At 41.4% G+C, this 23,432-nt stretch overlaps 1 protein-coding gene across 1 annotated transcript in view; it reads left to right on the top strand.

Moving 5' to 3' along the window:
* The window catches only part of Mtpn (myotrophin), a 34,127-nt gene extending 26,014 nt beyond the window's left edge, over window positions 1-8,113 (top strand). Inside the window, exon 4 of the mRNA XM_038320598.2 lies at window positions 4,901-8,113. Within this exon, the coding sequence (XP_038176526.1) occupies window positions 4,901-4,987 (87 nt within the window). The 3' untranslated portion in view covers window positions 4,988-8,113. The remainder of the gene's footprint in view (window positions 1-4,900) is intronic.
* Window positions 8,114-23,432: the final 15,319 nt, after the last annotated feature.

Raw genomic sequence — 23,432 nt, 5'->3', positions numbered from 1 at the left:
AGTATATATCCAGCAAGGGTACAGCGTTCCTAAGTATGCAGTTACACCATGAGACAGGCATAATTTTTTTTCATTAAACCACTGTAGAGGCACTGTCCAAGTTGTTGGGTTCCAAAGATGACTACAGTAAGCACCCTGTTATAATAGAATGCCGCCTAAGTCTGAAAAGTTGCCTGTTACTCCAGTGAGTAATAAGAGGAGTAGGGCTCAGTTGTGAGTAGCAGAACCTCCTATTATAGGATTCTACGCAAGACTGTGTCTCTAAACGAGCTGTCTAGTGGTTACAGTCCAAGGCCCAGCCACTGGCTCTACTTTCTATATATGAATGTCATCAACCACCTTCTGTACCCTTCCAGCCCTGTGTAACCTGTTATGGTTCCAGAATGAGTGAGTATTGCACCTGCAGGGATTATCCAAGTTTGGAAAGGAAGAAGGGAAAGTGGTGAGAATGTTCTTCTGGGCTTTTACTGAAAAAAGGGAAGTGATGCATGAGCGAAGCCTTAATTATATCAGATGGTGACCTCTAGCTTGAAGGGAGCCTGAGAATTCCATTTCTTTTCAACTCTGTGTAAAGAAATAAACAGAGATAAAGAAATTTTACTGGCCTTGGAGAGAGCCAGGAGATGGTGTTCAGCTCAGTATGATAGACAGCATGCCATGGACAAACAGAAACAGGAGCCAACTGCCTGGGAGATTTAGAAAGATTTCATAGAATGTAATAACTGAATAGGAGTTAATTATTGAGTAGAGAACAAACAGATTTTTTTTGTTCCTTTGCATTTTTCAGTTGGTGGGATATTTAATATCAAATAAAGGAAAATAAACGGTTTTCATTTAAGCACCAGGAGTATATAGAAGAACCAAGTGAGTGTATACTCAGACCTCACAGACCCCATGTTCTAAAGGCAGAAATTTTAATTTCAAATAAGCACAAGTACTTCAGAAAAGAAAGAAAATGCCTCTGTAATGTTAAAAAATTAATTATTTGAGGGTATATGTTTCTTTTAGGCCAAGTAAACATAGCATGATTAAATATTTCTTTGAAGATTTATCATCACCAACATCATCCTGTTTGGGGCCTTTGCAAGGCCTTGAAAATGCAAAGACTAATAGGATTGGCTCCTGCTATCAACATATTTACTGTGGTAAAGGAACTAGTGTGTAAAAAAAGATGTCAGATTGATTTTAGGATATGTTGAATTTGGGGTATTTATGAGGCTTGATATAAATTTCAAAGCAGATAAATAGGGAGGGAAGGTGAGGCTTAAGTTCAAGGTAGATGCTCAGGGCAGAGATAAAGGAAAACAGATACATTAAACAGCAAGTATTATGAAAATGTTTTGATTGATTGCTTGGACAAGAGCTCATACGTAAGAGAGGGGGGAACTGAACAAAGAAGGTCAGATAAGCTCTTGAAGTCCAGGGAAGGGTAGAAAGGGTAGCATTAAAATACCATGTACCACTAACAGCTCTTAGGTCAGCCAGCAGGAGCTGGGAAAGCTTAGAGAGTGTCGTAAGACTTTTTGGTTTTTCGAGACAGGGTTTCCCTGTAGTTTCTAGAGCCTGTCCTGGAGCTAGCTCTTGTAGACCAGGCTGGCCTCGAACTCAGAGATCCGCCTGCCTCTGCCTCCCCAGTGCTGGGATTAAAGGCGTGCGCCCCCACCGCCAGGCTCTCGTAAGAATCTTTATAAAGGAACTGAGGTGTCATTCAAGCCAGAAAACATCAATGAAAGAAGTCTCAGGTACATGATGGAGACACCAGGAATTGCAATAGGTTTTCTGGAAGCCACAGTGTGGGCTAGAAAGTATTTAGCAAGAAATGAGAGCTAGGTAATATTGTAGTTTGCTTTCTATTACTTGATAAACACCATGACCAGGAGCAACGTAGGGGAGGAAATGTTTATTCAGTTTACACTCCCAGGTCATTGTCCGTCATCAAGATGTCAGAGCGGGCTGAAAAGCAGGAACTGAAGCAGAAACTGTGGAGGGAGGAGCACTGCTTTCTAACTGTCTCTCAGGCTCATGCTCAACTAGCTTTTTTGTACAACTCAGCCCCATCAGCCTAGGGATGATATCACCAGTCAAGATAATCTCTCACAGACATCACCACAGACAATCTGGTCCAGGCAGTTGAAATTTCCTCTTCCCAGGTGACTCTAGGTGTGTCAAGTTGACAAGATTAAGCAGATTGCTTGCGGTTTTTTGTTACATTCTTAATTCTCATTTATGAGGATGCCACTAAAGACTCTTAGGAAGGTGAAGAGAATTGTCAGCATTGTGTTTGAGAAAGATCACCCACATACTGCATGCTGCAAGATAAAGAAGTTAAACCAAATAAGAAATTATTGCATCTAAATGTTGAGAAGATGCTGAAAATAAGATGCTGAGAAGGTAGTTGGGAAATACTAAGATAGTGCAGCCTTAACAACTGGTCAGGGGAAAGTCTACAAGAAAGGAAGGCTTCATGGTGTTCTCACGTTCCTGGGAAGTTCTTTACCACGAGAACGTTGAAAAGGAGTGAGTGTGTAGGGAGAGATTACAGGCTTGTTCTGGGATATGTTGTCCAGAGTGGGAATAAAGGCTGCATGTACTTGAGATAGCTGATGGAAAGACCTGAGCAAGTGCTGCAGGTCTATAATGAATGGGGAATATATGTATTCAGGACGACCAGAGAAGGTGGAAAGAGTTGAGCAAAAGGAAGGAGGGGCAGGCCAAACAGCAGAGACTATAAATCCTGTCTTGAGAGTGGGTGTATTGAATTAGGAGTTTAACTGTCCTCACTGCTCAGATACATCAACACCCAGAGAACTCAGCATTTAGAGAACAATACTACCTTATTCCAAATTTTAGAGCAATTTAGGTCAGTTGCCAGTTGTGTGCTATGTCTTATTTTTCCTCTTCTTGTCTTAGAATTTTGTCTTCTACTTTATTGTACCGGTTTACTCTAACAGTAACATAAAGGCTCAGAAGTTTGTTGTTTGAAAATGAACGAATGAAATTGAGAAGCCTCGGGCTGTTGGTGTAGCGCTGCACTGCACTCTTTACAGCTGCTTGTTTGGGAGGTCTGCACAGAGTTGCATTGTGGAATAACAGAAAGATAGCAGAGGATAGTAGTTGCTGCATGCCACAGTAAGCAGTGCTTACCTCAAATAACTAAACGTTGTTAGTACATTTTAACTTTGACCATCAACATACACACAGGTTTTACAGACCAAATTTGGCAAATTAAAAGATCCGCAGGGAGAAAGACAAAGTCAGGAGGTTATCTAATAATACTACTTTATGGGAAATGATACACTGTCAAAATGTATGAAGAAATCTAGATTCAAATAACTTTAAGTTTGCAAAGCAACAAAATAATAGAATAAGAGAGTGGGAGTCTGAATGAGGAAGGAAGAGGGTGTGTGGTGAGCTAAGACTCCTCTGTCTTTGTAGCAGGAAATCAAAAGATAAAATTTAAAGCTGGTAACTCAAATAGGAACAGAAATATATTATGTAAAGCTATGGAAATTATCACATAACTAAAAATTAATGCACAAAAATGGCTTGCTTCGTAAAGATATACCCAAATTCTCCAGTAACTTCATTAGTCTTTAAAAAAAAACCACTTTCCTTAACATTCTCACCCATGTTGACAAATTGGTTTATTTTTGTTATTTATTGGTACATGTTTTGTGTTATGTTATTATTTTAATTTATTATTTTAATTTCATTTAAAATACTAGCATCTAGTTGTATCTGGCCTTTAGAATTATAAGTATTTTGTCAACTAAATGTTGGCATAATAGAAATTCACTCTAATAGGAACTTTGAAAAGCTGTTGGGCTGGAGAGAGAATTAATGAGAGTCTGAGAAGTGGAAACTAGGTATCTTGGGGCTTTGAAGAGCGGGATCTTTCAGGTGTTTGATCTAGGTGAGGCTAAAGTTAAATGAGCTTCAATTCCTCTTGGTCACCCCTACTGTTACCCCTAGCTCCTCGTGTGTGTGTGTGTGTGTGTGTGTGTGTGTGTGTGTGTGTGTGTGTGTCAGTCCGTCCGTCCGTCCATCCCACAGAGTCTAATTGGTGCTGACTATATATTCTACATATGAGACCATCCACTAGAAAGTAGCTGACCTACCAGGAGCCATGCCCTTTAAAAAAGACTGTCTCTCCCTCTCTACCTTCTCCAGAAACCAAGGGATGTTATTGTTTTGAAACTTAGTCAGTTGGATAAATATGATAAGTAAAAGCTGGCTCACTATTTTTAATGCTGATGCTGAGTTGTGGTGTTTAAATGAAAATGAGACTGTTCCCCATGGGTCATATTTGAATACTTGGTACCTTGTCGGTGGAGCTGTTTCTGGGAGGATTAGGAGGTGTGGCCTTGTTGAAGGAGATGTGTCTCTGGAGTTTGAGATTTCCAAAACTCACACCATCCCCAGTCTTTCACTCTCACTTTGGGCTTATGGATCAGATGTAAGGTCTCAGCTATTGCTCTCGTGGCATGCCTGCTCTTATTGCTCCCCACCATGATGGTCATGGACTAATAACACTCTAAGACTGTAATCAAGCCCCCAGTTAAATGCTTTCTTTTATAAGTTGCCTTGGTCATGGTGTTTCTTCAGAGCAATAAAACAGTACCCAAGACAGTTGTTTTGTTTCTTAAAATGTCTAACTCCTGGAAAATAATAATGCATTTTAAATTTTTTATCTTACTGTGTGTATGTTAGTGTGGGCGTGTACATGTCATAGCACAGTGCGAAGGACAGAAGACAACTTTCCAGAATTGGTTCAATCCTTCCACCAAGGATTCCAAGGATCAGAGTATAAAAGGCCTGTGCCACATAGCCACCCACTTCTGGCACTCACTGTTCTCTAGTGTGAATTCAATTGATGAAGGTTTCCTCCTCTCTTTTCCAGGGTGCTGATAAGACTGTGAAAGGCCCAGATGGACTGACTGCCCTTGAAGCCACTGACAACCAGGCAATCAAAGCTCTTCTCCAGTAATGGATGGATGGACTGATAACTTGGGAAGAATGACTCTCCTGTGGCCTCACACTGCTGCCTGTCTGTCTGTCACTTTCTATCTGCCAGCTTCTTCAGCTAAATACTTTAAGAGGGGTGAGAGGAGAGAGAAATTCATAACAAATCAGACTACCAAGGGGGAAAAACATGTTTTGGAGGAGCAGTGGGGAATGTGATCGGGCTTTTACTGGGATTCCTGATCAAACCAGCCTCTTTTCCATTTCTAGTAATATACAGCTTATACCCAAGGGAGAGCAAAAATACAGTGTGTGGGGATCATTGGACCTTCTCAGCTCCCTAGCTAATGTATTAGTGTGTTTAAGGTCTGACCATACAAGGCCAACTCTACTTACTGGGCAGCCTAGCTGTGAGCAGTAGTGGCTGCTGTTATGTCAGCTTAGGGTGCTGAGATAAGCAATTAGCTACAGCCTTCTGCCTTAAGAACGCACTCTCCTGGGGTTCTGGCTCGGTAAGAGCGCTGCTGTGGTTAGTGACCAAAATCTTGAATGATTTCAATATTTCTGTGAAAGCTCAGATAAGTGGCGCACCCCTAAATTGCTGGACGACTAGACTTTGGATTTTCTCTCCCCTTTCACATCAATTTTATGTCTTGTTAGATAAAACTGACTAGTTTTATTTATAAAATGTTAAATTCTAGGAGCCTAAAGGAGGAATCATTCCAGTATGCTTATTTCTTTTTTTTTCTCCTTTAGACTTAGACATTTATATAACATTGAAACACTTTGAGACTCCTGCTGGTAGTAAAAGGAGATTTAAAAATAAATCATAGCCATAAACGTGTTAGTATCTTATAAAGAGAGAACAGTTGTCTTAGTACTTACAGATTGTCTTCATTTGCTGTTTGAGTGAATCAGCCTTAGTTGTGTTTGGAGAATGAAGAATATTCTTTGGGATGCCTCTCTGAGACCCCACCATGGATGCTGATTTTTTTTTTTTTTTTTTTTTTTTTTTGTGCACCAAAGCTATCACTGGGGTGAGATGCACTAATTGAATAGATGGAACCTCATCCCTTCAAAAACGTGCTTGTTACCAGGTCTCCCTGAGCTGTTGATTGACTCTTGCTGGGCCAACACTGCTTCACCTCTGTAGTGTTTTTGTTTCTCTTAACAATCATGCATTGCATACATGTGACAACTTCACAACAGTCTGTGTTCTTAGAATACAGTGCCCTAAAATGGTGTTCTTAGGACCTGCAGAAAATTTAGACTTATCTCTAAATTTTAATTCATGAACAATAAAATGATTAAAATATACCTTAAATATGATATCCTACATTTAAAGTATTAGGATTTCTTTGACTTGTCATCCATACAGGCTTACAAAAACTATTACAATCTTTCCTTAGCCAAGTCATGCAATAATTGAATGTACCTCAAATTTTTAAAGGGTGGGTGGGATAGGGACTTATATTCAGATTATGGATAATTAAAAAACTAATAATGATTTTTTTAAGGCAATGTAGCATTCTATAGTAGGGTTAAACTATTACCACGAACAGTCAGCCTGGCTAAATAACTTTTGATCAGTTGATGGTTGGTTGGGGTGTGCGTGTGCGCGTGTGCGTGTGTGTGTGTGTGTGTGTGTGTGTTCTCCCATGAACTCTTTTTTATCCTGTGGCTTTTTCACTTTCAACTAGCCTGACCCTGTAATTTTTCTATGTCCAAGAAAACAATCACGAAACAGTAGCTTAAATACCTTGGTGTATTTGGCTAACTCTGCTGTCTTAATGCAACCTACTAGAGTTGGACATCCTACACTTGATCTTAGCCAAAAGGCCACAAAGCTTAGAGCTGGACATCCTGATAGTAAGTGGAGGGCACTCATCAGTCTGTAACTATCAGTGTAATGGAACAGGGTGTTTTTGAGACCTTGGTTTTCACCTCCTGGCATACTGCTCTTTTAAAGGCTTGAATTTTAATCCTTTACACAATTTTCAGTTTTTCTTTCAGAGTGTTTTGTTAGAGTTGGCTATTGCAGAGAATATATTGTCTTTTCATTCCTAACCTTGGGTCTGCTTTCTACAGTCGTTATGGTACTGAAACCATAGGATTCTTTGTACAGTTTATCCTGGTGTTCCTTGTAATGCAGTAAGAGGCTGTTTTGCCTCCCCCCCCCCTTTGTTGGCCATTTTGTAAACCATAGCTATGAAGTGATTGCTTGAGAAAATAGCATATAAACATAGACTAGGATAGACTGACCAGGATGGTTTACAGTTTCTTTAAAAAATAAAATAAAAAATAAAAAAACTAGGTTATTTATAATGTATTTCTGAACCACTTGGCAGAGAAATTCATGACACTTAATGTTAATATTTTTGAATAAAGGAAGCTAAAATGTCTGCTTTTGGTACTACATGCATTAATAAAAGGTTAAGTTTTGTTCTCCACTGAAGTACTATTTAACATCTAGAAAAAAATCTGCATGTTCTATAGTTTTATATCAGATCCATCATTTCATATGCACTGTATCAAATAAAAACAGATAATTTGCCTATTGGTGGTTAGCGTACTAACAGATCCCCCACAGCTTCATGCCGGCATCTATAGATTTGAGTTCTAATATAGCACTTGCATATCCCAGCTCACCTGTCTAGAAGCAGCTGCACACGAAGAAAGGCAGTAACTGCAGCATGTGGAAGCTCAAACAAGTAGCCTTCTAGTCATTTCTTCTTTTCCCCGGTAACAGAGCTTCAATTTATGTGTACTTGATTTTTTTTTTTTTTAACTTCAGCTCAGCTGCTATTTTCTTCATGTAATATTGTATACTTGGTTGTGTATAGAAGAAGCTGGTAAGAGTGCCCTCCTACATAAATAAGCAATTGCAGTGTTTTGCATGCAAAATTTAAAAATTTAAATTGTCCTGATTCTATTTTGTAAATGGAGAAACAATCTTTCTAAGCAGTATGGAGGAAGACTAGTGCTTTGTGCATTTTTGGTATCTGAGTTCATGGTTACACAATGTCATTCCTTTGACACAGTTGGGTTTTTCATAAGTATCCTAGTTCATGTACATCCGAATGCTAACTAATACTGTGTTTAAGTTTCGTGTTGCAAGAACAAATGGAATAAACTTGAATTGTGCTACAGATGACATGTGAGAAACATGTTTATCTCCCAGTCACTGTCGCCTTCCTTCCCAGACTTCCTTCAGCTACCCAAAACACTTGCCTGATCTGAGGTTTTAATCTTGATTTTATCCCACTTCTAGAAGAAATAAGTGGGAAAAGAAACCAAATATTAAAGACCTAATGGGAGTAGATTTTGCTCTCGTGGAGAGATTACTTCAGTATTAGTCATCTGATTCCCAGTGTTGTATACGAGTTCGGGAACCCTCCTTACTGACTGAGAACAAGACATTGCCAGTAGAGCACCAGAGTTACTAACTGATGTTGAAGAAAGTAGGGTCATAGAGCTGTCTTTGCAATCCTTCCCATGGCTCCCTTAGCTTGTTACTTGAAGACTTACATTTCTCAAATTAAATGACCACTCTTATGTTTTAGAGTATACTTTTCTGGAGCCACATTATATATGAAATCAGTTTGTTTCTGTTGTAATCCTTGTTGATACCAGAAAACTTTTTAAAGATATCCATTAATAAAAACAAGGAAACAAAAACATTACCAGTGCTAAGATACAGCAAACCCTGTTATTGACTAGAATATAAACAGATACCTGATATGGCTTTAGGTGAATGTGTTCCCAGAAAAAATTTCAGATAATTCTCGTTTTAAGGTGTTGGTGGCGACACCTTTAATCCCAGCACTTAGGAGGCCTAGGCAGGTGAATCTCAGCGAGTTCAAGGCCAGCCTGGTCTACAAAGTGAGTTCCAGGACAGTCAGTGCTATGCAAAACTGTGTCTCAAAAGCGAAAGAAAAAAGGGTCAAAGTCTATAAGAAGAGGCTTCAATCTGATTAAATGCCATAAAGGAATGGAGCCCCTTCAAATAACACTTGAAGGGAAAACTAGTAAATATGGGTGGAAGGCATACCTCAAAGGAGTGAACTTAATAGCCAGCTTGTTCTGTCTTTACAGAGCAGCCTCACAGAACTTGCCCACGGCACAGCAGACCACACTGCTCTGACTTAATCTGTCTGCAAGATCAGTGCTCTCTGAATGACCACATTGCCTTAACTTAGAAAGTTGGTAGAAATGCAAATTTGTCAAATCCCAGCTGAGACCTAAGAGTCAAATTCTAGGCTGGGCCTTTGGGGTATTTTGATGCACAGGTTCTTTCAGGGAAAGAACCCTGAAAATAGGAGACTCAACAGGCATGGTTTTCCAGAGATAAGAGAATAGATGTTCATTGTAAAATGAAGTTCTCAACACCCAAAAAATTCATCATATGAGCTTGGAGTGCTTTGTCTGGAAGAAGGTTTAACTGTGAACCTAAGGATGCAATTCTGTTAGAATGATCTTTGGTTTTTGTTTTGTTTTTTTTTAAAATAATGTATGTCATACCAGTTGTTCTAGACAGTATTTCTGTAGTTCACCAGCCCAGAGTTATCATCTCCACAGCTAAATTCCTAGGACCTATGCTTTATCCAAGCCCCACCCCCTTTTTAGTCTCTGCAGTCCCCAAAAAGAGAGTATACATGAGTGGTTGAGAAAGACCGTGAACCGGTGTGGCACTTGCTACTGTCAGGTCCAGCTGGGATTGCTCCCGCAGCAAACACTTTATGGCCACCAGTCTGAAGAGCACGAAGGCTGAGCTCTACCCTGCAGCGTGGAGAGTGGAGCCCACTACAGTGGATGCGCGTCCACGGCCCGGGATCTCCAGGATACCCGCATTGCAGAATCGCCTTCTCCTCCTGACTTGATGATGTCATTCTCACCCAGTGATCTTGCTGAGGTATAAGTCAGATCAACACACATAAGCTTTTTCAAGGCTTTTTTACTTCACTGAAAGACAGTTGTTGAAAAAAAAAAGTTGTCAGCAACTTGAATAGTGCTTGACTATGGCAGCAGACATTCACCCTGTCCTGAGCTAAAGCTATCAGACCATTACACATTAACATATGAGAGACATTTTGATTCACTGCATACAGCTGAAGACTGAATGTTTGAGCCATGACACTACCTGAGAGCCAGTGTCCCTGACCCTTGACCAAGAAGCCCCTGCATAAAGCTAGTACAAACCCAAATGGGTGAGATGGAAGTACACAGGTAACGGTCACATTATTTCATTGAGATGCTGACCACCAGGTCAAACGCAGGTCACCTGCCACTGTGGGATACGCTGAAACACAGCCGTAAAGGACAGAACGGAACAAAAGATCTACCCAGCCACCCTAGCAACTTGTGTAGCTCAGCTGCTGCCACAGTTTGTACAGTTCTGGATAGAACTCGAGGTCACGTGTGGCAGTATTCATAGCAACAGCATCCTGGATAGAAGAAAATAACTTTGAGCTAATGGACGCTGATTTTGAGACTGCTACTAGGTAACTACATTTTTAAAGAATTTCCATGTTTTTGAAGTGACAAATCTCGAGTATTGTGTACTTCCTGTCATCTTCCTGGTGTCTGATAACGATCACCATTCATCCCCGAAGCAAGCTACCAAGTCTGGGTTGCAGTGGCTTGTGACTTGCTGGTCAGGTTTCTCGGATCTGAGTCTTGTGAGAGTGGAATATCTTCCTAAGAAATTCTCTAAGGGAATGGCCTACTCACCGCTGGCAGGCAGGCAGCGAGGGTGGGAACCCTGGGGAGTTGTGCTTTAGAGCCCCGATTGTCCTAATGGAACCAAGCAGAAGCTCAGCACTCCTCTACAGAGAACTTAAAATGCCTCTGGACTCGGGGACAGGACCATGCGTGCTTAGCAAAAATGGTTTCCAATATTTGCTCTGCAAAACACAGGGCATGGAGAATTGATTTTCATCTTTTTCCTCCCTCTTATGACTGTACCCTTGCGTAAATCCTGTAGTTCACCTCGTCTTCTGTAACTTTAAATGTCCCACGTCACTATAATTCTTCCAAGGGACAACAATCCATAAAAACCCCAGTGGAAATGTGGACAGTCCCCACAGGCAACAGAAGAGCTCACCAGGGCAGTGTTTATTAATAGTCCAGAGAGAAACGAGTAATTCCTCCCCAAGACAACTGTCCTAATGTGTTTTGGTTGCACGACACAAGTTGATTATTTTAAACACTTAAATTCCTTCACCTCCAAAGGTCTTTTAAAGAAAGAAAAATATATATAAATAAGTAAATATGAAGCATCTTTTAAAATGAGTATTACCTTTACACTTCAAAGGACATGACTTTAAGAGGAAGTCTAGCTGTTCAAACATCAGAGATTTTTTTTTTTAATCTAATCTTTCTTATCCAGGACAATTTCATTTGCTGGAGTATATTTTCTCTTTCAAGATGCTTACTATTTTTTTTGCTGAGTCAAAGGTATGTCTCAACAGGCCTGCTCTTAGTACTGAGCCAAAGGAAGGTAGCTGTGGTTATGAGTTTCTCTTGCCAGAGTTATCAGGGTTGAATTTGCCTGGTGCTTCCTGACGTGCTATGTGTAGAGATTTGTCATGCTGTCAATCAACCCTTGTGATTCTTTTCTAAAACTTACATTCAGGTTTGGCTCCAGTCTTGTCTTTGAAATTGCTTGCTCATGAGAGAGGATATATGTTTTCTTCCTAAGTCTCTGGGCTAATTATGTCAGAGGGGGAGGTGTGGAAACATTCCAAATAAAGGATTCTGGACCACGCACCTTCAAATTCAGCCCACAGCTATGGAGCCGCACTTCCTGTTAGCAAACCCAGAGGAAATCCTGGCACCAGTGACCAAGTTGCTTGTATCCACAAACACCCATCCAATGAAAATTAACAGGTTCTCTTTTAGAGGAGCTCTGCCCCTAATGATTCACAGTGGGTCTGAGAAAGTACAGTTAGGTCCTTCCAAATCTCCATGAGATAATACAGCAACTCAATAGATACATATACCAGTGGCCCCAACTCCAACCATATTTACTAAGGTCCCTGATCACAGGTTGGGCACACAAAGCAGAAAGTGATTTTAAGGCTGTTTCCGGTGATGGATTTTGAGAAGGCAGTTGTGCCAGGTTTTCAGAGATCTAAAGGCAGTTTGCTTTCCTGCCTAAGAGAGGCTTCTTAAAGTGTGGAAACAGGAACTGTTTGAGAAACAAGGATGTTGGACCATCCCGCTGACTCCTCCGGTACTTTTGTCCAAAGAAAGCCCTCCAGATCACATCCCACCCAAGTTCTGGGCCCTTACCGTAACCCAACTGCCTTCTATGTCTGGGAAATCTTCCCCTCCCAGCCACCTACACTAAACATTGCTTGTTTTCCTAATAAAGTGCTTAATACACTTAATTTATATTCTTGTAACCGCCTAAAATTAAAGCCTGTATTAAGTCTTGACCACAGTCATAGTTGCTTTCAGTCATTTCCCCAAAAAGCCACCAGTGTCAAGCTGAATTAATGTCCCATTCACACTGCCGCCGCTGGTGCCGGACGTGGTGCTGTCCCGAATCCCAGCAGGAAGTCTTTCCCACCTCAGGGAATCTTCCATTCAGCCTCACCAACACCCTGCTTTTACTCACTCATCCTTTACAGTTTCACTTGGGTCCTCCATAAAAAGAAATTGAAGTCCCTCATTCCAAGACCTCAGACTGTGACCCCGTTTGTAAACAGCTGGGGCCCTTATTGTAAGACAGGTAGGCATGGAGACATCATTACCAACTGAAGACTGAGACAGACACTGGAGTGACACGGCTGTCAGTCAAAGTCAAGGACTGACAGCCACCACAAGAAGTGAGGAAGAAGCAGGGAGGGATTTTAGGCTGGAGTCCGAGGGAACCCAGCCCTGCCAACATCCTGTCTCTGACTCCCACCCTTCAGCACCTGGAGGCAGATTCCTGTGGTGTTAATCCACCCAGGCTCAGATCTTTGTCTTTGGCCCTTGACTCCACTGCCCTGTTTCTTTCTGCCTGCCCATAAACCCCTGCCAGTCATCCTGGACACTTTGTCTCTGAGAAGCACACGATTTTTTAAAAACCTTTCCCTGGGCCTGGGAAGAATGAACTGCTCCTAGGGACTACCACTGTCCTCATTTTTGTGTCCCCCATGCCTAGACAGTGTCTGGCATTATATGGGTGCTCAAATACTTCAGTTGCTTTAAAAAGTACCAGCACCCAAGTGTATGTCCCAAGTCCATCCCAGGAAGACAGTACCTCCACCTTCTCTGAAAGGATTTGCTAATGAAATACCTTTAGTTTCTCTAAACAAAAAGTAGCAAAAGAAAGGGAAAAATTCAATTTTCCTCCCTAGTAGCCTCACTAATAAGTCATTAGAGCTGGCCTGGCTTGAAGCTCCAGGGAGCCCATTAGTCCTTGGTGATCCCTCTTGGAAGAGAACCTGCCTCCCATGATCAGCCTTCCTGTTTATTAATACATGACAGGCTCGTTCTTCCGCCCATTGTTACCTGGGCTTCCAGAGCCCTTTGAAGGCATAAATAAATGATGGTCAGCTTGGTCTGTTTACCCCAGTAGGTTGTCAGTGCTGAGAACTCTGACAGCTCTCCTACACATGATTTGCCACTGCAAATGCCAATTGAGGGAGCCCTATCCCCCTTCACGGAGATGCTCGGTGATTCAAAGAACCAACTGAATCAAACAGGACAAGTCTTCAAGGATGACAGCTGTGCAGGCTGCTTTTCAAATCATTTCTACCTGAGCAGGTCAGAGAACCTTAGTTCATCAGGTAAATAGATTCTCCATGATGCTAGCACCCAGAGGTCTGCGGGAACCGCAGTGACTGGGGTATCAAAGTAAGGCAAGGGGCCCCGAAGATGATTGCTCTCTCAACTGCCTGCCAAAGCCTCTTTGTGTCCCCACCCACCTCCCCTGCCTTTCTCCAACACTGGGGTATTTCTTTAGCCATCAATAAGACTAAAGAGACAACTCTCACCATTCACTGAATAGAGAAGATAGAGGGAAAGAGGTATAGTATAAGAAAGTCTAACCTTGAAAGGAAATTAAAAGCCAAAGAAGGGCTGGCAAGATGGCTCAGTAGGTGGCAACATACCACCAAGACTAAAGACCTGAGTTCTAATCTCAGGACCCAAATGATGGAAGGAGAGAACCAGCTCCCAATAGGTAGTCCCAACCCTCAGCACATTCTCACACATGCATGTGCTTGATGTACAAATACACACGCACACAATGCACAATAAATTTTTAGAGTAGAAGAAATATGTATTATCAGAAGAGACTCAAGTTGATAAGGGCCAGCAAGAGGCTTTGCTGTTAAATGCACATGCCACCAAGCCTACTGCCCTGAGTTTAATCCCCTGGACCCAATGCAAGGAGAGACCTGAATTCTGCAAGGTATCCTCTGACTACACATGTGCTGTGGAACATACACACACACACACACACACACACACACACACACACCTCTTTGGGGGAGTGGGGAAATGAATAAATGATTTAAATGAGAAGAGTACAGTAGAGATCAAATAATGGCACAAATCATAGTCGTAAGTCAAATCTGGGATGGAATTTTAAAAAGAAACTTTATAAAGTTAGGGTTTTGTTGCTGTGAAGAGACACCATGACCACAGCAACAAAGGAAAACATTTAATTGGGTCTGGCTTACAGTTCAGATGTTTAGTCCATTGTCATCATGGTGGGAGGCATGGCAGTGTGCAGGAAGACTTGATGCTGGAGAAGGAGCTGAGTGTTCTGTATACATGTGGATCAGCAGGCGGCAGGAATTGAACTATCAGCCATTGAGCTTCTGAGACCCCAAAGCCCATACCCTAGTGCCACACTTCCTTCCAACAAAGCCACACCTCCTAATAGTGCCACTCCCTATGGTTCTATGAGGGCTATTTTTATTCAAACCACCACACCATTCTTCCTGATTTTTCACAAGAACAAGAAGCTAAAACCCTGTTGCCTGAGACAGGATAGACTGATACTGAGTTGGAAGCTTCCACTCTCCTAGAAGGTTTTCGCAGTGTCAGTAGGAGCGACTAATGATATCTGGGAGAGATAAGGAGTCAGTGATCTTAGTTACCCAATGAACTATAACACCAACCTGACAGATATGATGTGCCTAAAGGTACAATAATCGCACAAATGTTATGAAATTAACCAACCACTCTGGTTGGATTTAAAACCCACTCCCACAGGAGGGAATGCACACTTGATACTGTAAATGTAGCCAATGTCCATAGCTGGGTAAGCTGCAGACCATAGAGGGGCCGTTACTATTGTTGATGAGCTAAATTGTCATGCACCAAACTGCTATTTATGTTTCAATCCATAGACAATTCTCAGCCTTAATCAGAGAAGTCTTTCTTTTCAGTGCATGGCAATGAATACAGAAATCCATGTTCACGATGCTGAGAGTGGCAGATGAATGCCGAGTGCTAGAGAAAACATTTACACCGCCCCTTTTAAGGCTCAGAGAACTCTGTAGAAAGTGAAGCAGAAAGAATGTAAGAGCTAGGGACAGGGAGAAAAGCTGCGAAACGCTATCTTCAGGGTATGACACAGCCATTGTTAATACAATCTCACAGCAGCTGGACCTGCTTCCTGAACCTATCAACCACCAACCATAGCTCATGGGACTCTACCTCTCCCTGATCAACTAGCGAAAGATTCTGGGGAAAGAATGGTCATTGTCTTCAGTTGTGTATCAAATAGTGAGCCCACCAGACTCTAATAGATAGTTTCAAACCCATGGCCATACAGATAGTCCCAGTTAATATCTGTGGGTCCAAAACAAAACAAAAAGGCATGAACATGGAAAATGGACGTATAGTGAGTGAGGAGGGAGAATATTATTATATTCTATTATTATTATAGGTGTGGAAGGTAGATAGTAAGGGGCAGTTAGACTAAACAGAATTTACTATATACATGTATGAAGTTGTCAGAGAACAAATTGAATCAAGAAAAAAATGTGTGTATACTTTATGTAATTTAATTGTGTATACTTTAGCCTGGAGGAGCCAGCCCTGAGGACTCTCAGTAACAAGATTCTGCAGCCTGGGTTCCTTTAGCAAACGTTGTAAACAGAACTTACAGTTGATAAACCCACGCACCAGCTCAGGGCTTCTCTGCTCATTCTGTTGTGTTTGTTTTACCTTTTGTGGATATACAGCATAAAGTGTGCCATTTAAGCTTATGCTTCCCTGGCGGGAAATAGATTCGCAAAGTTGTGCAATCACGATTACCACTAGCTGTTTCCACAGCTTTCCATCACGCTGAACAGAAACTCTGCAATCATTAAGCAATGCCCTGCCCCCGGCCTCAGTAACCCATATTCCACTTTCCATCTCTCTGACTCTGCCCACACCAGATACCTATTACAGGTGGGACAGTGCAACTCTTGTCCTTTAGTGTCTGGCTTATTTCACTTAGCGCGTTTTCTGATTCATCCAGGTTGTAGCATGTGTCAGAATTCCATTCTTTTTATGACAGCCAAGGAGTTTATGTAGATACTATATTTTTGTCATATCTTCATCAGCTCACAGACTTCTAGTTCTGGTCATTGTGGGAGCTTTCTCACTGCTACGACAAAATGCATGTCAAAAAAGGGCATTAGTCACTCGTGATTGAAGGTGAAGGCGTGGCAGGAATGGCCTCATGGCAGCTGGAGGCTGAGGCCCCTCACGTCTCAGAGGCACAGGAAGCAGAGAAGAGAAGACAGGTACTAGTCAGGCTTTCTCCTTCTCCTTCTACTAACCTGGGCCAGCAAGCCTAAGGGTTGATCTACCTATGTCCAGGACAGACCTTCCGCCTACTCAGTCCTCTCTAGAAATGCCCTTGCAGACACTCCCACAGGTATGTCTCTAGTGACTTAGACCTATTCAGGATGACAAGTGAAGATGAAGTGTCTGAATCCCTCTACAAGTCTTTGGATATTCTAATCACGTTTTAATTCCTTACAATCTCCTAGTGAAAACCAGGGCTCAGTGGACACTTGAGGAATACATTTTTAATGCAAGACAAACCACAAATGGGGTGGGGGGGAGAACATCAGAAACAAAGACCATTCAGAATGAAGAAAGTACGACAAAACCAAATATAAAAAAAAGTGTGGTCTAAGAAATATAAAATATTGCATCTGTGAACTAAGAATTCGCCCTAAAACAAACATACCTAGAACAAAAAAAAATGACTTCTATAGAAAATAATCTTATGTAAACAAAAGTAAACAGTGTAAGAGATAACGTATGTTCAAAGTTGAAAAGGTCACCCAGGAAATATAAAGGAAGACCAAGGTGAGAAATAGGAAAGAAAAGAAAAATAGAGATGGCGGGAGAGACCTGGCACCTGACGTGAAGTGCCACATAGGAGAGCAACAACAACAGCATCAAAAGCACAGCAACCACATCAAGAGAACAACAACAGCTTCAAGAGGGTGTCCCAGCTGACGCTGGTGAGCAGGGGCAGCTGAGTGTTGCGCTCAAAGGGCACACACTCAGCCATTCTCCCAGACTGCAGAGCATTGGAGTCTGGCAGGAGACCCAGCTGACTTCCAGAGGGAGGAAAGGAGTTGGGGAGAGTCCTGACTTCTCCCTCCAGCTCCAACAGGAGAGCAGTGTCTTCACGCTTCTGAGGGACAATGATTTCTAACCTAGAAAAGGCATGCAGACCATGTGGCCAAATGAAGCATTGTACTTAGCAGTTTTTCTAAAACATTCACCATGCGCACACTACCATCAAGGAATATTCTTTCCACAGAACACTTGGAGTAATTTTTGCTTATTAAACTGAGTCATTTTTTTAATAACAAGGAACCTTTATTGCTGATCTGCTTTATAGAACATTTAGACTGGAGATTACTGATCCTATGTAGAGCTGAGAAAGTTAGACCCACAGACTCTTAATAATGGAGTGACTAATGGTCACTCCCTGACATCATACTGAAATAGTCTGAATTTCTTGTATCTATTAAACCAACACTTCACTAAAACTACAAGGGAAATGCTTCATTTCCCTAAAATTGTCTCACTCTTATTTCCATATTTAACATTTATTTGTCTTTCATATATAGTGACTTTTAAGATGTGAAAATATTCTTTGAATTTTTCTACAAAGGTATGGAGGGAAAAGAACTATAGCATTTACATTTATTAAATAATACATGTAGTAAAAAAAATCATGCTAGATTTTTAAATTATAGATTTCTTTTCATACAGTATATTCTGATCACATTTCCCCTCCCCAAATCCTCCAAGATCCTCCCCACCTCCCCGCCCACCCCAATATCCAACCCCTTCCATCGACTCTGTCATTAGAAAACAAGCAGGCAACCAAAGTGAAGAAGGAAAGAAAACCCAAGATGGGACATAGAATAAAACAAGGCCCTGTACATGCTACCACAGTTTCTAGATCTGTCAGCACTGTTGTGTCTAGAGGGTCTTGTTTCTTTAGTGTCCTCTGTCCCTACAGATTCTTAACAATCTTTCTCCTCCTCTTCCCTAGAGTTTCCTGAGCCCTGAGGGGAGAGATTAGATGAAAACATCCCATTGAGGATTAAATGTTCCAAGGTCTCTTACTCTCTGCACACTCTCCAGCTAAGGGTCTTTGTAGTTGTTCCCATCTACAAAGCTTCTCTGATGATGGTGGATCAAGACACTGATCTAGGAGAATAGCGGGATGTTGTGAGGGATCATTTTATTTCTATATTCCTTTATTTTGGCCACCCAAGCTGTACCAGGCATGGGGTCCATCTTATACAGTGGCCTTAAATCCAATCAGATAGTGGTTGGTTACTCCCACAACTTCAGTAGCACTATTGTATCAAGATATTATGAAGGCAGGCCACCACTGTAGGCTGAAGGACTTGTAGGTGAGTTGGTGTTTACTTTTCTCATTTGGTAATATGAAGAGTACTGTCTTAGTTGGGGTTTCTATTGCTATGAAAAGACATCATGACCATGACAACTCTCATAAAGGATAACATTCAATGGAGTAACTCACAGTTTCAGATGTTTAGTCCATTATCATCCTAGTGGGATATGGCAGCATGCAGGAAGACATGATGCTGGAGGAGGTGAGAGGCCTACATCTTGATCCACAGGCAACAGGAAGTGAACTAACCTAGGCGTAGCTTGAGCATAGGAGATCTCAAAGCCTGCCCCCACAGTGACATACTTCCTCTAACAAGGCCATACCTATTCCAACAAGGCCACCTCCTAATAATGCTACCCCCTATGAGCTTATGGGGGCCAGTTACATTCAAACTACCACATTCCACTCCCTGGCCCCCATAACCTTGTAACAATATCATAATGCAAAATGTATTTAGTACAACTTCAGAAGTCCCCATAGTCTATCACAGTCTCAACAATGTTTTAAAGTTTAAAGTCTCTTCTGAGATTCATGCAATAACTGTAATCCCCTATGAAATCAAAATTAAAAACAGACCACATACTTCCAATATATAATGGCATAGGATATGCACTATCATTCCAAAACATAAGGAAAGGATCATAGTGAGGAATACTGTACCAAAACAAGACCGAAAACCAGCTGGGCAAACTCCAAACTCTGCATCTCTGTGTCTGATGTCAAATGTTCTTCAGATCTCCAACTCTTTCTGCTTTGGTGGTTGCAGCACACTTCTTTCTCTTGGGCTGGTTCCACTACCTGTTAGCAGCTTTTCTCAGCAGGTATCACATGGCTGTGGCATCTCTAACAACATCTTAGAGTCTCCAAGGCAATCCAGGCTTCAGCTTCACACAATGGCTCCTCTAGGCCTCCATGCAGGGACACCCCTGACACATGCCTGGCCTCGGTGACTTTCGTTAGTCACAGGGAAATATTCCATAACCCCATTCTTCAGTCCTTAAAGCCAGAACCATGTGGCCAAAGTTGCCAGTTTCTGTTGTTTGCTGGGCTGAAACATTCAATCACAACTTCACTAACTTTCTGTTTCCAATGGTTTCCTTCACTGCCTAAGCTTACCTATCTTGAAAATCAACCTGTAGACAAGGCTAGCCTCAAACTCGAAATCCACCAGCCTCTGCCTCTGGAGTGTTGAGATTAGAGCTGTGCAGCACCATCAGGCTCTAGACTTTTCTTTAATTCCTTTTCACAAATTGTTCATCTAGCTGGGTGGGATCTTGCCCTGAGGTCACCACTCCCTTTATTCAAATTTTTAATCTGTTTATCTCCTTGAACACAGGATTTAGCTCCATTCTACTCCTTATTGCTTCTTTTCTCCTCAAATTGTACATTTTTTTCTCGTTCAGATTGCTCTTTTTCACTATAAATCATCATTAGCATTAACACTAATAACCAGATGACAGAGTCAATACTAGGTTGTTTTGAGATTTCTTCTGACAGTTGAATTAATCCAAAAACTCTTCATTTTAGCCTCAGGCAGGCTTTTTGGACAAGGACAAAAGCAGCCACATTCTTCACCAAAATATCACAGGAATGATCTCTAGGCAACGCATTAAAATTCTTCTCTGACACCTCTTGAGCAAGGCTCTATACAGTTCATCAACTCACACTCGGCACTGCTGTCTTCCATGCTCCTACTAGTGTGGCCCATTAAGCAGCTCTATGATTCATCAGCTTTTCTAATCCACAGTCCCACAGTGCATATTCCTTCAAACAAAAGCATGGTCAGGCCTATCACAACAATACCCCAGTCCCTGCTACCAACTTCTGTTTTAGTTAGGTTTCTATTGCTGCGAAGAGACACCATGACCTTGGCAACTCTTATAAAGGCAACATTTAGTGGGGTAGCTTACAGAGGTTTAGTCTATTATCATCATGGTGGGACATGACACCGTGCAGGCAGACATGGTGATGGAGAAGGAACTGAGAGTCTTACATCTTGATCCATACGTGACATAAAAATAAACTGACCTAGACATAGTTTGAGCATAGGAGACCTCAAAGCCCACCCCCACACACACACATTTCCTCCAACAAGGCCACATTCCCTATGAGCTTATGGGGGTCAATTACATTCCAGTACCATGAACACTAGTCAGTAGGGATAAAGGCTCTAGGTAGGCACCAGCTCGACTTCTCCATGTGCAGTGAGTTTGGTAGGTGTTGTCTTCAGCATTACAGCCCTACTTTCAGTTTGTGGACAGAAACAAGTAGCTTTGGCAATAGCCTAGGTTGTTTGGGGGTTTCCTTTGGGCCCCTTTGACCAACAACTTAGTTAGATGTCACCCATTCCTGGCACTGAAGATTTCATTTGGTGACAATAAATGTCTAATTGGGGGCTTTGTCTCTTTTGTTATTTTGTAATTCCATTTACATTTCTTTCATATATGTATATATTTTAAGAAGTTTCTACTGTAGTGGATTTCCACATGACCCCTCAAACAGCCCTTAGTTTTAACTGTCCTTATCCATATTCTCTTCCTTCCCACCTTTTATTTAATTCTCTCATTTCAATCCCCACAACCCCACTGCCCTGTCCGTCCATAACTATATATTATATTTTACCTTCCTCAGGAGATCCTTCCCCCCTCCCGTTCCCTTACTCTATACCTAACCTCTGGTTGCACAGATTATAGCTCAATTTTTAAAGATTTGAAAGCTAATATCCACATAAAACTGAATCACTTTTTAATCCTTATATTGCCAATAAAATTCTTTGTGGAAAATAAGCTATCACCTGGGATAAACAGAATAAAATCAAATAAAGCAACGGTACCAAGTTTCATTAAATTCTACTGGTGTCCCAAAGCTTGCAGGCTAGAGCCTGTCTCTAGATCATAAAAGAAGATTCAATTGGATATTAGGAACCAGAAAGTCTGATTTTTTTTTTTATGTAATCAAAAAAGATTGAAAATGATTTGAAAGGACTAATTGTGTGAGTCAATGTTGTGTATGGCCACCCAGCACACCACCCACACCTGGGTTCCATTCTCTACCAGCTCCTTGTCTGGGAAACTCTTCAATGAAAAGATGCACTGGGACCATGTCCCACGTTAGCAAGTCTTGGGAGTGAAGAGGTGCTCTAAGCCTCTGTATAGAAAGCACTGGAACATTTACACCTTATCAGCCTCTGCGACTAACATTAAACAGAAATAGTATAAGTCCTGTTTGAATTTTTTAAAACCTCCTCTCTCTGTTTGGGTTTTCCTCAGAATTTTTATACCTTTATTGAATTTTATTTTCATTTCTACTGTTTGTGGGTTTTGTTTTGTTTTTTTTGTTGTTGTTTGCTTAGTTATGTTTTGTTTGTTTGATTGTTTTGTTGCTCTTTTTTGTTGCTTTATTGTTTGTTTGATGACTATTCATGCACTCTGGATTCCTTGCATGTAATTATAGTTGCTATGCACAAGATCAAGTGAGCCAAAATTCCAGTATGAAAAGAAAGGAGCTATTGGTACTCCATGATTATTAGGAAATGGAGAACCAGTCTTCTTCAGGGATGAAGCTCCTGGATGGTGGCCCCGGTTCCAGTGGCTGGCCCTAAGCTTCAGTCAACCCTTCACCTACATCTTCAAGCCGACTCAGATCATTCCAACTTGCTACCTCACTGAGTGGACTCAGCTTATCTCTCCTTGCAGGGCTAGATTACATGTACATAGAAGTGTCATGATTCTCTGCAGGCTGGTAGCACCATTTGGGTTTTTCCTGTGTTAACTACAGCCTGGGCTTTAGACTGATGACTTGTTAGTCTGGTTGAGATGTATAATTCCATAATTACTAATTCTTTGCTTAGCATCCTCTCTGGTGATGTGAGGCCAATAGCCTTCAAGATGATATCCAGCTGCTCTGTGTGCCCATTGTGACCCACTCGAGCCATGAGTTTTACAGTCAGGGTATCAAAGATAGATGGTAGAAGTAGTTATGTACTTGTAACTGGAAGCTTGTAACTGGAGCCCTCAGTAAAGGTGATCCCCCAAAACCCTTCCATTGGATATTTTTTTTCTATAAATGTTCAAGTGACATCATTAGATGATCTTTTATCTTTCCATTAACCCATCCCCCTTGTCATGTCTGCCAGTCTTAACCCCTAGTGCTTCAGACTGTCAGTATATTTAGTGATAGAATCTATGAAGAGGTAATTAAGGTTAAAAAATAGGATGCACTGCATCCTGACGTGGCTGATGTCCATATAGGAAGAGGAGATTAAAACACAAACAAGGGAAGAAGGAAGACTACGTGAAGACAGAAGACAAAACCTATGAACCTCCGAGGAAATCAACCCTGCAGGCACTTCAGCACCTAGAAATGCGAGGAAATAAGTTCCTGTTTTCACATACCCAGTCTGTGGTGTTTTGTCACAGCAGCTGAGCTGACTAATACATCAACTCTTACACAGTTCAAATGCTGCCCCATGGCAGTCAAATTATTTTCAATTATTTATTATTCTCTCTCTGGAATGTGTTACCTTAAATAAATATACAATAAGCTTTTCTTAATTCAGTATGCCTCCATTACTAGGACA

Source organism: Arvicola amphibius, chromosome 2 (genome assembly GCF_903992535.2).
Source record: "Arvicola amphibius chromosome 2, mArvAmp1.2, whole genome shotgun sequence".
In the NCBI taxonomy this organism is placed as follows: domain Eukaryota; kingdom Metazoa; phylum Chordata; class Mammalia; order Rodentia; family Cricetidae; genus Arvicola; species Arvicola amphibius.
The sequence above is the reverse complement of the archived record's forward strand: the minus strand, read 5'-3'. Positions and strand labels throughout refer to the sequence as shown.